General features: G+C 38.3%; 2 protein-coding genes across 6 annotated transcripts in view; one reads left to right on the top strand and one right to left on the bottom strand.

The window, feature by feature from the left end:
- Positions 1 to 16,675, bottom strand: part of RUNDC3B (RUN domain containing 3B) — a 119,244-nt gene that overhangs the window by 91,717 nt on the left and 10,852 nt on the right. The window lies entirely within an intron of this gene.
- The window catches only part of ABCB1 (ATP binding cassette subfamily B member 1), a 200,808-nt gene that overhangs the window by 36,970 nt on the left and 147,163 nt on the right, over positions 1 to 16,675 (top strand). Inside the window, exon 1 of one of the 2 annotated variants that reach the window (XM_020987469.2) lies at positions 3,153 to 3,219. The exons of the other annotated variant lie outside the window; for it this stretch is intronic. Within the exon in view, the coding sequence (XP_020843128.1) occupies positions 3,205 to 3,219 (15 nt within the window). The 5' untranslated portion in view covers positions 3,153 to 3,204. Of the gene's footprint in view, positions 1 to 3,152; positions 3,220 to 16,675 lie in introns of those variants that run through there. 2 annotated transcript variants of the gene reach the window in all.

Here is a 16,675-nt window from a genome sequence, read left to right on the forward strand (position 1 = left end):
TACAGGTAAATGGAAATTATGCTTCTTTCTCTGCTGCTTTATATTCTTACAAGTTATGTTTTCAAACAAAGGTTAAAAGCCTTTAAATTGGGCTAATCTCATTGCAAACATTGGTTGAACAGCTGCTACCAACTAGGAGTCTACAAGAATTAGGGTGAGGCTTCATTCTCATTCTGGGTTGAACTTCATAAGGTTAGTTAAAAATAACAGAATTTACCATTTATAAAAATAACCATCTGTTAAAAGACAGGAAAGCTATGTGGTCGGTTCAAAGACTGATTTTTTTAACTAGTGTGGCAGAATACCATTATTCTTGAGTTTAAAATAGGGGACTTAAGTAAAACTCCAATTATATTTAGTTATATAGTTGATAAAAGTAGCTTTTTAACCATTTGGCATTTCTGATTCAAGATTTGTTATCTTGATTTTTTTTTCTCCTTAGAGTGAATTCCCTACTGAGTCATGGCTATATATCAAAACTTTGCAAGAAAATTGTGAAATTAAATCCCTTAATAGAAAAAAGAAAACCCAACTGAACTGACATAGAAAGTAAGCTTTGAGTGGCCCTGCTCTTCCGGACCGGTAAACATTTCCCACAATGAACAAAATGAGGCTGCCTCATCTGTTTGGTCAATGTCACTAGGTATCATTTTTACTTGACATTGGTCCATTTGGTGTCCAGAGTATAAAATGTAAGTATATCATAGATTCTCTCCTAAGCACTAATTTCTAGGGAAGACAAACACTTCAAAACATTGGGTTGCCATCTTTAAGGCTATTTCCTCTGGAATGGCATGTAAAATGTAGAGTTTAAGGTGAGATGACCTCAAGGAGATGACCTGAATGAGACATCTCCAGTCCTACTGTATGCTTTAGTAGCCTTGGACACCAGAAGTTTGAAGCTGGATTGTTATTAGCACTGGGGAAATTTTTAAAAAATACAAAACCATAATGGAGTCACAGGAAATTGATAAGCTAATGGCAAATGGACAAATGAACCATAGCTCAACACCCTGGTACCACAGCTAATTACAAACACATTAAAGCCTCAATGTGCCTCCATATGGTAGTGGTAGATGCTAAAAAGATAAATAATTTGCTTATCTAACAAACTGCAGAAGAGATTTAAATGAGGAGTGAAGGTGGTAAGGGCTAAGGAATAAAAAAAAAGTCAGGATCAGGACAATGTGTTAACAGATGAGGATCTGAATAAACCTGCTGCTCTCTTCTACTTCTTGCCTTTTCCCTCAGGATACACACTACTCCTATTTAAGGAAAGATATTAATCGAGATATTAAATTTCCATGGTATCAGGCCTCTCAAATCCCTGTCCAACACATTACAGCAGGGCTCTCACTAGTTACGAGCCAGGTGGTTCAGAAATTACCTGGTTACATATAATTACTTCGAAAATTACTTAGATTTTTCAATTGTGTTTACAGCTGTTAGCTCATGGGAAATGAGCTCCATTTACAGATGTGAGATCCCTCCATCCATTTATCAGTTGGATTCTCAGAACGAGTTGTAAGATTTTGAAAGGCATTAATATTGCATTCTAACAGAAACAGAGCAGCTATTTAGGGGCTCAAATGTGCAAAAAATCTACTATGGTGTGGCATACATTTTGAACCTAGTGGCATACATTTCTAAACAATACATTTACTGGGGGTGGGGGTGGTGGCAGATTTACATACCAAAATTTTGAAACGCATCACTTCTTCAGCCATCTGAATTACCTAAAGTGCTAAGCACAGTACCTGGCTATATAAATGGTAGCTAGTATTATTATCAAACTACAGGTGAGTAAAGAGTTAAATAGATTCAGGGAAAAGGAAAAGAAGGTGGTGCCTCAGGGAATCTCAGGGCACCAGCTTAGCAGAACCAATTCTGTGCTGCCCATCAGGGGATTCTCTATGAGGCTTTGCCAGAAGCTCCTTGCTGCTTCTGGAAAACAGACGCAGCAGAGACAAGGTCCAGCCTGCATCTCCCATCTACGTCAAAAGCTCTTTAAAGATGCCTTAGCTACCAAGAAGCAGCAGTAAACTAAGACAGTGCCAGAGACTTATCTGGGTTTTGAGAGACATTTAATCCTTGGAGGTGTAACAAGTAACTCCATGGGTACTAACTAGAGAGACGATTCTTTATCTAAACTAATTTATTTTTGGTTATCTGGCATTTGTTTTTCTCCCTTTCTCCTTCCCTGAAAAAAGAAAAAAAGAAAAAGAAAACCTTTGTAACAAAAAACTTCCTCAAACGGCCACGTCCAAAACTGTCTCTCATTCTGCATATTTCATTGCCTCTTTATGAGGAGGGTAGCGTTATTGGTTACCAGACCCCCTGATGATGAGTGGTTGATCATTGCTTTGCTAAGAGTTCTCAAGTCTTTCAAGCTTGTTTGTTAACTTGGTCATTTTCACATAAATTGTTTTCCTGCTTCTTAGCCAGCTTAGATGTAATAGACCCTCTAAATCAGGAATTCTTAACTTTTTTTGATGTCATGGACTGACCCTCTGGCCAGTCTGGTGAAGTTTATGGGCCCCTGCCCTTGTCATAATACCATTTTTAACTACATAAAACAAAATACATAAAATTACAAAGGAAACCACTTACATAGAAATACAATGGCCAATTTTTTTTTAAAGTTCGAGTTCACGGACCACAAGTTAAGAATTCCTGATCCAAATAAAATCCATGAGAGTGAACACAAATGTTTACATAACTCAAAAGTGCTTGGTGACTGAAAAAGAATCATCAATGGTTTGATGTCAATTTGGGAGGAGATTTTTACTAGGGAAGTGACCAAGGCATCTCTGTGGGTACCCTGGGTTGCCACAGTTCAGAAGGGGCATTCAGTGATGAGGCAGAAAGTGTCCAGAGCAAGGCAGCCAGGACAGTCAAGGACCTCGAATCTATGCCATAAAAGGGTCATTTGAACTGGGGATATTTGACCTAAAATTGAGAAGATTCAGTAGGGACAGGAGTGCTGTCTTCAAGAATCCAATAGGCTGCCAAGTGGAAAAGGGCCGGGATTTGTTCTGTTTAGCCTCAGAGGGAAAAGCCAGAGACAATGGGTGGAAGTTGGAAGAGAGGCAAACTTGGGCTGGATATCAGAGAAAACTTCCTACCAAGGCTCTCCCAGTGTGGAATGTGTTGCCTTGGAAGGGGCAGGCTACTCTTTGCTGGAGATCTTCAAACAGAGGTTAGATGACCACTTCTCAGGTATGTCATTGGGGAGTTGTGAGTCAGGCTGCATGCTTGCAAAGGTCACTTTAATTCCGCTATTTGGTAATATTTGAATTCAGTTGAACTACCTTCTTTACTAAGTCAGAAGTCAGGATTGACAAGGGCTAATTAATTCAATTATCCTGATGTGCAGATTTGTGCCTTATTCAGCAGGTCCTCTGCAGTACTTTTCCTATGGGATCTAGGAGGCTGTACGATATTTTTAAATTCACTTGTTTTCAATGTTACCATAGAAAGCTTAAATCCTTAAGGAACCTTCATCCAATAGAGAGATTATATCCATCCCCTGTCCGCTTTTTAACCATTGCTCCCCAAGAAGGTGAACAGAAAGAAGGGGGGAGGGGGTAAGGAGCCACAACAAAGAGATGAAACAAAAACTAAAAGATGAAAAACTAATTTTTCTTCTTGATAACAGCCCCGATGTTTACTTAGAGTGAAGGCAGAGCTTCTAGCTCAAATAAGATTTGGAGATAATTTGTGAATTTTAGCTATTCCTATTTTTCCTATAAGAATGGATAAAAGTTTATCTCTAACAAAAATACATATGTCAAAAATTTCATGAATTCAGATTTTATTTTAGAGGTGGGGGAGGAGGAAAGCCAATCTGAATTAGAAGATCTAGTAAATAAAGGGTAAGACAGTATTGCCTGGATGGCAATTTCTGTTTCTTTCCTATCTGTTCCATGTCCCAGGTGATCCTAAGCTTTACCAATTTCAGAAATTTTATTTTATCACTTTACCCAGGGATGATCAGGCTCTGGCTAACTGATTCATGCTAAGCAAATACACAGGAGTCTTATTCATAAACAAGAAATGACTATTTATTCATCTATAATAGAAAACATGACTTAAAGCCTGACATACCCTTATACAGTGGCCATTTCTAAGTCAGTTCGATAAGCACTTATTCATCTATGTGTGCTTGGTGAGGGCATCCCCCCTCCTGGGATACTAGTGACCTGGGAAGCCTGATTAATAGCAGAACGTTATTTGGGGAGTATGAAACAAAAAGGAGCTGAGCATTCTTAAGTGGTGTTTGCATTAAGCAATCTAGAAGCCTTGATAAAAATCCTTTCCTGCTACTGGATTCCTACCACATGTACTGGAGCAATTGTGCATAGCAGTCACTCAAACAGGTCCTTAATCTCTAGTTTTTGTGTTTTGGGGAATCCAAGATGGCTCACCACTCTGCTTGAATTTGTCATTATGTTATTCTTCCAACATATTTGCAAGCTATAATCTCTAATTTAATCATTCAACCTATTATCACCTATAACCATGATCCATCATCCATTAATTACTGACAATTAAGGAAGGTTCTACAGAGGGAAAGTGCACTGAATTTTAACTCAAGAGGCTTACATCCTATCTCAACTATTAGCTGTGTGATCATAGGCTCACGAAACCTGTTTTCATACCGGTAAAATTACAGTAATGATGATACCTGTGCTATATACCTCACAAGGTTGTTGTGAGATAAGGTGAAACACTATATAACCATGAGCTGTCATATGGACTATTGCCTTCAAAGATGTTTCCTTCTTACTATAATAGAATTGGTCTCAAATATACCATTGGTCCTATATCTTGGGATAAACCTTAAAGTACTCTATAAATGCCAGTTAGTAACTGACACTTTATACAAATTATTTCATCTAGCCCTGACAACAGCCCTGTGAGGTAAGATTGCTACACATATTTTGATCCCTATTTTACATGTGAGGAAACTTAGGCTCAGAGAAATTTAGTGACTTACTCAAGGCCACATAGACAGCAATACTCTGAAGTGGGATTTGAACCCAGGTCTTCCTGGCTCCAGGACAAGCAATGAGTCTGCTGTACTATACTACCAATATTAACTTATTGTTAGGCCAATGTGTACCTACTATAGTGAAGAGGCTTAAGGAGAAATTATATTTAAAGAAGTGCCTACTTTTGTCAGCAAAGGGTATTGTCTACAACAGCCCTTTAGAAGAACTGCTTTGATTAACAAAAAGAAATTTGAATCACTATGTCATTGTTTGGTTAGTTACCTTCTGAATAGTATCTTGAGAATACTTGAAAATTGTTTTTCTTCAACAGTCGGAACAATTTTACTGCTCCTCCCACCCCCACCTTCCTTCCTAGTGGGATGGTGGGTGAGGAAAGGGAGAAGGAAAAGCAATCTGATTGTCAGGATTAATTTACTTTGCAAATCTCCTCCCTCAAAAAAAAAAAACAACCCAAAATTAAACTGTTATCCTAATTTGGAAATGTTTTCCAAAGGACTGTGGAGCATGTTTGTACATCTGAAGATTTATAAAAGCTAAACAATAATGCTCCCCAAAATCAAATGGCATCTTGAAATGTATGGAAGCACTGTTATGGTGGATAAAGAGCCAGCCTCAGGGTCAGAAAGAACTGGGTTCAATTCCTGTCTATAGGACCCTGGAAGCCACTTAAACTTTTCTGTACCCCCAGGCAATTCTGAAAGACTATACCATCTGCCGTTCTGCATTGGTAGATGATATTTCCTCCACCGATGAAAGCACATACGGGGTACAAAAAGAAATTAAATTTTTATGCAAAATATATAGCTAGGTGGCACAGTGGACAGAATGCCAGGCCTGGAGTCAGGAAGACTCATCATCTTCATGAGTTCAAATCTGGCCTCAGACACTTACTAGCTAGGTGACTCTAGGCAAGTCACTTAACCTGTTTGCCTCAGTTTCCTCATCTGTAAAATGAGCTGGAAAAGGAAATGGCAAACCACTCTAGTATCTGCTGAGAAAACCCCAAATGGGGCCACAAAGAGTCAGTCACAACTGAACAACAACCACAAATAAAACAAATGCCTTAAGTTATCACCTTGGTAAATTTCATTTATCAAATTCTTATTTCTTGCAGTATAATAAACAGCTCTTCTACAAAGGAAAATTGTAACATCTTTGAGGTCGGGGGCTGTCTTCTTTATATTTACATTTATCCCAGCACATTGTATGTACGTAATAGCAGATCCTTCACAAAGGTTTGGCAAATGAATCGATGATGACTTAAAAAGTACGCCAAAAGCATGTATTCTCGAAGGCACAATCAAAGAGTCAGGCAATATATGATGAGGATACTACAGACTCCATCAGTAAGTTTTATGCTTTGGATTTAGTTTTTTTTAATTGGATTTAGTTTTCTAGTGTGGAAAACTTGTATAAGCCACAAGGAGAGACAGGATGGGTTCCAGGTTGCCTAAAGGTATCTTTAAAATCAAAGAAAATGAAAACATGCAATCTTCATGGAGCACACAAGGTATTCTATAATGGGAGTCCTGGAATGGGAGAGTGTACTGTTAAATGTAGTTGTGTTTCTTTCCTTGGGTTTGGTGAAGGATAAAGAGTGCGGGGTGGTTGAGGGGTGATCTACCATTCTATGATGATGACGTTAGAGTAGCCCACAGGATCTGTATTAATTAATCTGTATTAAAATCTTCATTAAGAAAAGAAAATCCCAGGGGCAGCTAGGTGGTGCAGTGGATAGAGCACTGGCCCTGGATTCAGGAGGATCTGAGTTCAAATCCAGCCTCAGACACATAACACTTACTAGCTGTGTGACCCTAGGCAAGTCACTTAACCCCATTGCCTAACCCAAAAAAAAAAAAAGAAAAGAAAAGAAAGAAAAGAAAATCCCCCTGTATTTTTCACGTGGTCCATGTAAGCAGTTCCAAGGAAGTCTCACGTAAAATTTAAATGCCAAAGATATGCATTCTTTTCTACAATCTAGACAGGGTTGAAAGGTTTGTTTTTTTTTTAAGATTCTCATGACCTTTAGAATATTTTCTTATTAAAAAAGATTTTTAGAGAACAAAAATGTCTAACTCTATCTAAATCAGGGATTCTTAATCATTCTGATGTTACAGACCTCCTTTGGCAGTGTTTGGTGAAGCCTATACCACACATACGTTATAAATACACAAATGGTTCTAAATACACAAAATAAAATGTATAGGATTACAAAGGAAACTAATGATATTGAAATAAGTTATCAAAATATTTATAAAAACCAAGTTCACAGATCACAGGCTAAGAACTTCTGACTTGTTTTTATCAAACAAAAAATTTTAAAACATTAAAAAACATTAGAACCCTGAGTGAGCAGTAATACTATTAATAGCCAGGACAGCTAGGTAGCACACCAGGCCTGAGGTCAGGAAGACTCCTATTCAAATCTAGCCTCAGACACCTGCTAGCTGAGTGACCTTGGGCAAATCTTTTAACCGCCATTTGCCTCAGTTTCTTCAACTGTAAAATGAGGATAATGTAAGCACGTACCTTGCGGGTAGTTGTGAGGATCAAATGAATATTTATAAAGCATTTAGCACAGAGCCTGGCACCTAGTAGGCACTATATAAATGTTAGCTAGTATTAGCAGTGGTAGTAGTGGTGGTGGTGGTGGTAGTAATAGAACTTTAAAGATTACAAAGTGCCTTACCTACATTATCTCATTTGAGCTCCATAATAGCCCTCTGATAATACTTATAGGAAGCATTATTTTTCTTTTATTGATAAAGAATCTGAGGCTTGCAGAAATGAAAACATTTCATTTTTAAGCACCATCATTTTCCCCTCCTGTAATTAAATGTCAATATATCTCACAATGGTTGAAATGTTGTAGCTCAAAGGTTCTTGACCTTTTTTTGGTATCATAGATCCCTTTTGGTTGTGTGGTAAAGCCTATGAGGCCTCTTCTCAGAATAATATTTTTAAATAATAGAAGGAAATGTTAAATTTCCATTAGAGCTTAATGAAAACCAAGATGTATTTTTCCCCATTTAAGTTCATGGATCTGTTTGGGTCAGTAGACTCCAAGTTAATAATTCCTGGTTTTTATCTACTGTTCCACTAGTACTTCTTTTTGCCTTTTTTCAATCACTTCACACACACACACACACACACACACACACACACACACACATACACACCCCATGAAATGCCAATTCTCAAAGTCACACTAATAGAGATTAAAAATAATGGCATAAATTCAATTCAATAAACATTCAGCACTAAGTCAGATTCAGATGCCTCATTCTGGCAAGGAAGCGACTGATTTCTTGAAGGAGCCAATAGAACACAGGAGCTGGCAGGTTCTATTGTACTACAGAAGCTGCACATATGGCCCCTGTGACAGACTAGGTCTGGCCACACAGTGATAAATTCTTTGGTATGGCTAACCTCTGAAACATGGGTTGCCATTTTGTACTTGCAAACAAGTATAGTCCTTCAGTCCTGTGCTTCTCCCTTCTGTTTCTTCAATCTTGTCAGCAGAGTAGTGGAAAAGGGAGTGGAGGGCACTACAAATCACAGTTTTCAACCATCTTCAAATATTGACATCTCTGTTGACACTCCAAAGGTGATATTCTTTTTCTAGTAAGTGAACATATTACTGGAGGATCTCAGTCAAATCAATCTTGACATTCTTGCTATGAATAAAAACTAAAGAGGAAGTGAGCCATCTTTCCATTTAGTTATAATGGGTTCTCCTTGGATAGGGAGAGAGAAAAAATTGGTTTTATTGTTCATTCAAAGGCAATAAGGAAGAAACATCATCTCATTAGGTACTTTGTCATCTAGTTTGCAGTGGTCATTTGCAAAGAGATCACTGTCAAAATAATTGCAGTTTCTATACCAGCATTTATTTTATAGCAGGGTATCTTAAACATTTTTGTATTATGGACCTATCTGGGAAGCCTTTGAAGCACTTCCAAGAATAATATCTTTAATGTACAAAATAAAATACATGGAATTACAAAGGAAACCCCATTCTACTTGAAATGATGTCATTGGAACATTTAAAAAAGACATTCATGGACCTCATATCAAAACCCCCTGGTTGAGAAGATAGAGAGGCAGAGAAATTTCATGAAGAGCCCAAAACTCTTAAAATTATATCAATACATATTAAAATACACCATGATGACATCAGTGAAAGGTAGGCATAAGGGAGAAAGAAAAAAAATAGACTACACAGCAGTATCACATCTACATGTCATGAATACTATTTTCAAGAAGAAAGTCAGGAAGTATTAGATATGGGCAGCATAACATCACATGATTTAAGTTAACATATAGGAAACAGCTGATAATCAATTTGGGAGTCAAAATCAATAGTCTATATTTTGTCAAACCACTGATATGTTAGAATAAAGATCAAAATCAATGTAAAGTTCAAAGAAAGAATAAAACAATAAAACAACCATAACCTGACCTATTTCCATGAGCTGTTAATGCTGAAAAATGGAAAGTGGAAAAAAGAATAGACATCAACACAGGTTAATTTCCATTTCCCAAGGAAATGTAACCAATATAAAATCAATTGGTTGAGGCATCATGGCAGAGTGGATAAAGGGCTGAACACCAAGACATGAAGATCGTTTAAGTCTTTCTTCTGCCATATACTGTCTGTGTGATCCTGGACACATCACAACTTTTGAGTGCCCCAACGAAATATCTAAGACTGTGAATAGCACATGAGGTGCTAATCTACACTGATAATAGTGTTCTTATCTAGAGTTCCCTATACCAAGGAAACTAAAGGCTCTGTCAAAAAAAAAAGTGCAAGACACCTTGGACAGTGGATAGGATCCAATGATAAATAATTCATGGTCCCAACCCTCAAGTACTATATGATGGGACATCAAGCATGCAGAAAAATGATTAGAATATAAAAATAGAATGTTTGATAGGTGTGTAAGAAAGATACAAAATACAATGAAAGTTCAGAGGAGAGAGAAGAGATCACTTGGGGCTTAGGATGACTAGAGAAGGTTACTTGGAGGTGGCACTTCAGAAGCTCATGAAGGAGAGGGACAACTTCAGTACAAGAGGGGAAAGAACAGGTAAAAGCAAGGAATTGCGGCAGGAAAGTTGCCAACTTTAGAGGATGGCAAATTGGGATTAACAGGAATAGAATGATATAGGAGTTAGTGAGTAGAATGGCTTGGGAAATCTGAAGGTGGGGAGTTACTGTGATTTGCCTGGGCAAAGGCTAATTGGATACAAATACCATTATTAGTAGTAGAAATGGAAATGAGGAGACTGAATCAAGAGACACTCTAGAGATGGAAATGATGGAAATTGATTATTGGTAGACTTGAAAGGAGGGGAGGGGTCAAAGAGAACTCTATGATTTTGAGCAGAAGTGAAAGATGATCAGGAGATTGGTGACCCTTTTCCACAACTATCAAACTCAGTGTTGCCCAAACCATATTAAATGCAAAATAAACAAAAATTAAATACAATATGGATAACGTTAATTTGTGGCTTTCTAAGTCAATATCACTGCGCAGAGATCCATTTCTATTTGAGACTGACACTACTGCTTTTAACAGAAATAGAGACAGCAAAAAAAAATAGTTTTGGAGGAAATGAAGAGGAGTCCAACTTTAGATCTACTGAATTTAAAGTTGTGGTGAAACTAGTACCAAGGAAATACACCAGCAGACATTAAAAAGTATTTCTCTGGAGTTCAGGAGAACAATTAGGGCTGGAGATATGGACTCAGTGGCCATCTACATGGCCATAACAGAATATGTTATGGCTCCCATAGAATGTAAGTTCCTTAAAAGCACAGACTCCCGTTTTTGCCTTTGGATCTGTAAGCACCAAGCACAGCATTTTGTGAAGAGTAGGGTTATTAAAAGAATAACAGAGTTCTCAAATCCACTTACATTATAATTTATGACCTTGTTTTTTCCATTCATGGAATTCAACTTTTGATAGATGAGTTTAATTAGAAAGTCTAAGACAATAACAAAAGCTAGGAATTCATATCATTTATCTATTATACCTATAGATTCCACTTCCTTCACAGTGAGTATTCGGAAAGAAAAATTAAATTAGAAAGCACTCTATTTGGAACTGTGATTCCATACCCCAGGCAACTCTCAAAGACAATAATATACAAATGAACTGCTAAGTCAGTATGCCTTAGTAGATGTTTGTATATTGTAACGAAATTAAAATTGCCAATTTAATTATGAATACTTTCATTGAAGTTTTCTAGTTTCATTTAATTTGCCTCTTCCTTGAAATGTTTTCAATGCTCTATTTTTAGAATTAATTTTCTCTCCATTTTCATTCTTCTGTCTACTTTCACCCTCTTTACCTACTTCTTCCTCTGGAAATTCTTTTGCTTTCTAATTTATTTAGACTTTTTCCAGTATGGACCCAAGCAATGTTCCACGCTTTTATATCAGCAGTTACTATCTCATTTCAAATGGAGCACATTATGGTAGTTGCTATAGAATATCACTCATCAATTCTTCACTGAGGCAGAAATAGCAGCCCAGTATTGCTCTGGCTAGCATCAACATATTTCTTTATATTAACTCCCAAGTTAGGTTCAGGTCCTTTGCTAGGTGTTGTACTGTTATATTGAGCAGCCAAGACTTTCATAATTATTGCTAGAACCAAAGCTTGCTTTCACTTGCCATTGGAAAGCTTGGTACAAAAATCATCACTCAAATATTACTTTGAATACTTAGCACAGTGGTGTATGAACTGGATACAGCAGGCCATATCCAATATGACGGCATCTCATTTAGGTTGTGTGTGTAATTTCTGATTATACACGTATGTATACATATGCATGTATATTTATATACACACATACAATATTTAGCTAGTTAGCCCATAAACATCATACTATAGCCAAAGAAGACCTGGGTTGTGGGGGTGAAATCTACCTGGTTTAAGGCATTCAATTTAATATTTTTGATACTTATTGTACAACCAGCACTTTATAAGCTCAACTGTCTCTTGTATGCAGATTACTTACCAAGTCTACATCTCTAGCACCAACATTTTTATTGATCTACACACACACACACTGCTTATCATCTCTGCTTGAATGTCATTCCAGCATCTGATGTTCAACATGTCCAAATACAACTCAAATGACCTTGGACAAGTAATTTCCCTTCTTCCTCACCTGCAATATGAGGCAGTTGGATTTGATGGTCTCTAAAGTCCTTTCCAACTCTAAATCTATGATCTTCCTCTCCAAAAAAGTGTTTCTCCTTCTAACTTCCCTGTTACTGTAAGAGGCACCATTTCCTCCAGTAATCAATGAGAAAAAGCCTCTTGATCATCCTTGATTCCTATTCTCTACATATCCCATCATCAAATCCTGTCTGGTGAATCATTTTTTGCCTTTTCATCAATCAATCGATAAGCATTTATTAAGTGCCTACTATGTAGACACTGTTAAGTGCTGAGGATACAAAAAGAGGCAAAAGACAGTTTCTACCCTCAAGGAGCTCTCAGTCTAAAAAAAGACAGTCTACCCTCAAGCCTTCTCATTGACTCCAGTATGATAAGTTCTGACTCATCTCCTCTCTGCCAGCCTGTTCCTTCTACAATCCATTTTATATACCACTGACAGATTTATTTTAGTAAAGTGATCCTGTCATTTCCAGTTTCAAGAACCTTCCTAGCTCCCTATTCTCTACTGAATGAAGTCTAAACTCATTACCTGTACATTTGAGATCCTATATCATCTCCTAACTTTTCCAACTTCTTTCACTATTTCCCTATCTATACTCAGTGCTCCAACCAAATTCCCTCTCTGCTTCCTGAAGTCTTCCTTCCCCAATTTCATGTCATTCTCTTCACCTAAAATGCCTTTACCTTTCCATTTCCATCTGTCAAAATCCTATCTCGAGGTCCAGGTCAAAGGGCATCACCTGCTCCAACCTTACCTGGTTCCCTTATAATAGTTCTCTACAATTCTCAATTATGGGCACACAGAACAGAAGGCAAACACTGACACTATGTTCTCTGAATTATAAGACCACATTTAAAAGGAACTGTAAAAAGAAATCCAAAAATTTGTCTTGCTGACGAGCCATCCTACTGAGACCAATATATTGTATCCCCTTCCCTGAAAAAAGAAGAAAGAAAGGTGCTCATTTTCTCATCTTGTCCCTACTCTAAAAGTGTCAGCCAAGGATAGACATCCCATCTGTGCCCGTCAGAAAAGGATTTCAATCACTGACATCCTCTATTTATTTTGTAAGCAAAATTAGCTTTCATGAGTAACTTGTCTTATAAGATTGAGAGAGAGAGGAAAGACTCATGGCTTCAGAAAGTACAAATAGCTAACATGCGTAGGTTAAAGAAAGGACCAAATGGCACTGAGTCATCATGCAAAGTCAGAGGGAGACCAAGTTCCCAGAGGTGCCTGTAGGACACCAGTGAAGGAACCAGTGAAATTTCACACCCCAGCACTGTATTGTTTTCTCTCTGCTCAAGTTTTCATAGCGTAATTTGTTTGGATCTCTTCTTTGTCCAATCCCCCTCTTAATAGTTAGTATGCTTATTTGTGTTTTTATGGACTGTGTAGCTCTTAGAAGATCACTTAACCTCTCAATGTCCCAGGTCATTCTCTAAGACTAAAAGTTGTGAGCAGTAAAAAATGTTAAGAGAAAGGTTAAAAAGAAATAACAACATCATAGTGCTTACCTTCTCAAAGGGTGGGGGAGGGGAGAGAGGGAGAGAATTGAAACTCAATCTTTTCAAAGGTATGTTAAAAATAAATGAAAGTTGTGAAGAGGTGTTGACCCTGCATTGGTGTAGGGAATTCCCTATACCAATGAAATCACAGGTCCAGCCCAAATTTTGTTTTTATGTCACATTATACTCTGTCATTCAAAAGAAGATATGTTTTTTAAAGGCAGGGATTGTATTAAATCTTTGTGTCCCTGGTACCTAGTAATACCTTGCTATTCATTTTGTCTGGGTATGTGATTTCATCCATGTGGGAAATTCCTGGTATGGAAACTACATAATATTGGAGGTCACACCTAGCTCTTAAAGTCTGCCATCTACAATCTTTGTTGGCAGAAGGAATCTTACCAGCAATTTCTCTAGCTCTCCAGTACCTCTAACATACTTTTCCTACAGTTTCCTTTCATCATTTGTAGCCTCTTCCCATCACTTACCAGCATTTTAAAAGTTAATCAATTCCTTGGAGTCGCCAAATCACTCTCCTGCCATCTCCAGAAAACCCTACCTATTTATCTATCTCACTGGAGATATCAAGTACCTCCATTAAGCGCTGGCATACTGAAACTTCTTGCCATAGCAACAGTTGCTAGCTAGATTGTGGGATGAATACCAATTTCAAGAAATCACTTCATGGGTTGTTTTTTTTTTTTAATCAGTGATGTTGAGTCATTTCATGATGACATTAATATTAATTATTTTCCTATCTAGCAAATTGGTAGAATTCCTAATATATTAGAATAAGCCTAAGGACAAAAATTAAAACAAAGCAGTAAAGCATAGACATGGTTCTTGTGGTTCAATTTAATTCAACCACTATTTATCAAGCACTGCTATTTGTTAAGCATTGTATGAGGCATAATAGAAGATACAAAGTTCAGATGGGACCCAGTCCCTGCCCTTCTGGTAGGACCTGACAGTCTCCACAAGCACAGGTTAACTAGTATAAAGTGATACCTGGTAGGGGCACTGGAGAGGCACAAAACCATTTGTTGGATCCAAGGTGGGAAAAGGGGTCACTGCCTTAGAAGAAATAGGCAAGAAAGAAATTGGAAAAGGCTTTGCATAGGAGGTAGCATTTGTATCAGGTTTCAAAAGATGGATAGAGGAGACTTTTGGGAGCCAATATGGTGGAGTAAGCAGTAAATCGCTGTAAGTCTCCCATACTCACTTCCAAACAACCATAAAATAGCACCCCAAAACAAATTCTGGAACGGTAGAACCAGCAAAAAGATGGAGTGAAACAACCTTTTAGCCAAAGAAACTCGTAAAATCAGCAGGAAAGATCTGCCTCACTCAGGTGGGGGGGAGCGCAGTGCAGGACAGGATGTGTCCCACCAAGCCATTAGCAAGCCCTACCTCAGCAAACCAGCAGGAGATCCTGAGCCCCAGCGGGGTGGAGCAGGCAAAGGCCAACGCCAGGAGCCCCCCATGTGCCTCGGCATATCCAGAGGAACAGGCAGACTCCAATTCCAAATACCACCAGCCAGCATAGCCCTGGCAAACAGACAACCTCCCGTGGCCAGACTGCCACATGCTTCAGTGCAGCCCTGGAGAACTGCAGAAACACCCCACTGGCCTCAGCACACACCAGGCACCAGCACTAGGACCCCGGCTGAGTACCAGGTAAGCTGCCAGACCCTGACAGCCTCCGGCAGCGTCAGCCACCCCCACCCCACCCTCTCAGTGCAGCACCAGATACGAGGGTCCCCTGTGGGCAGCACCAGGTAAACAGCCAGAGCTTGGACCCCTGGCACAAGAAGCCTGAGACAGTGCCCCTGCCATCCCAAGAGCAGAGTCCAAATTTAAAAGAAAGGAAAAGGCAAAAAAAATGAGCAAACAACAACAGCAAAAAAGAATCTGACCATATAAAGTTATTACGGTGACAGGGAAGATCAAGACACAAATTCGGAAGAGGACAACGGCGTCGGAACACCAATGGGCAAAACGCCAAAGAAAAATAGGAAGGAGTCGCAAGCCGAGAAAGAACTCACGGAAAAGCTCAGAAAGGGGCTCAAAAATAACATAAGAGACACAACGGAAAATGCTGTCCACATCCAAAGGAAGAACTATGGAGGTTGAATGTAGATGTAAGCATACTATTTGTAATTTTGATTACATCAAATTGAAAAGTTTTGGTACAAACAAAGCCAATGCAACCAAGATTAGGAGGTAAGCAAAAAACTGGGAAAGAATTTTTACAACCAGTATCTCTGCTAAGGGCCTTATTTCTAAAAGATACAGAAAACTAAGTCAAATTTATAAGAATACAAGGCATTCCCCAAATGATAAATGGTCAAAGGATATATAAAGGTGGTTTTCAGAAGAAGAAATTAAAGCTATCTATAGTCATATGAAAAAATGCTTTAAATCACTACTGATTAGGGAAATGCAAATCAAAACAACTCTGAGGTACCACATCACACCTATCAGATTGGCTAACATGACAAAACAGGAAAATGATAAATGATGGAGAAAATGTGGGAAAATTGGAACACTAATGCATTGTTGGTGGAGTTGTTAACTGATCAACCATTTTGGAGAACAATTTGGAACTATGCCCAAAGCTACAAAAATGTGCATAGCCGGGGCAGGTAGGTGGCACAATAGATAGAGCACTGGCCCTGAAGTCAGGAGGACCTGAGTTCAAATCTGGCCTCAGACCAGACACTTGACACTTACTAGCTATGTGACCCTGGGCAAGCCTCTTAACCCCAACTGCGTAAGCAAAATAAAAATTAAATCAAATTAAATTAAATTTTTTTAAAAGTGCATACCCTTTGACCCAGAAATAGCACTTCTAGGGCTATACCCTAAAGAGATCATAAAAATGGGGAAGAGACCCACATGTACAAAAAGTCACTTAACCCCAATTGCCTTGCCAAAAAAAATAATTGTAC

This window comes from Phascolarctos cinereus, unplaced genomic scaffold, assembly GCF_003287225.1.
Source record: "Phascolarctos cinereus isolate Bilbo 61053 unplaced genomic scaffold, phaCin_HiC Scaffold_1;HRSCAF=81, whole genome shotgun sequence".
NCBI classification, from domain to species: domain Eukaryota; kingdom Metazoa; phylum Chordata; class Mammalia; order Diprotodontia; family Phascolarctidae; genus Phascolarctos; species Phascolarctos cinereus.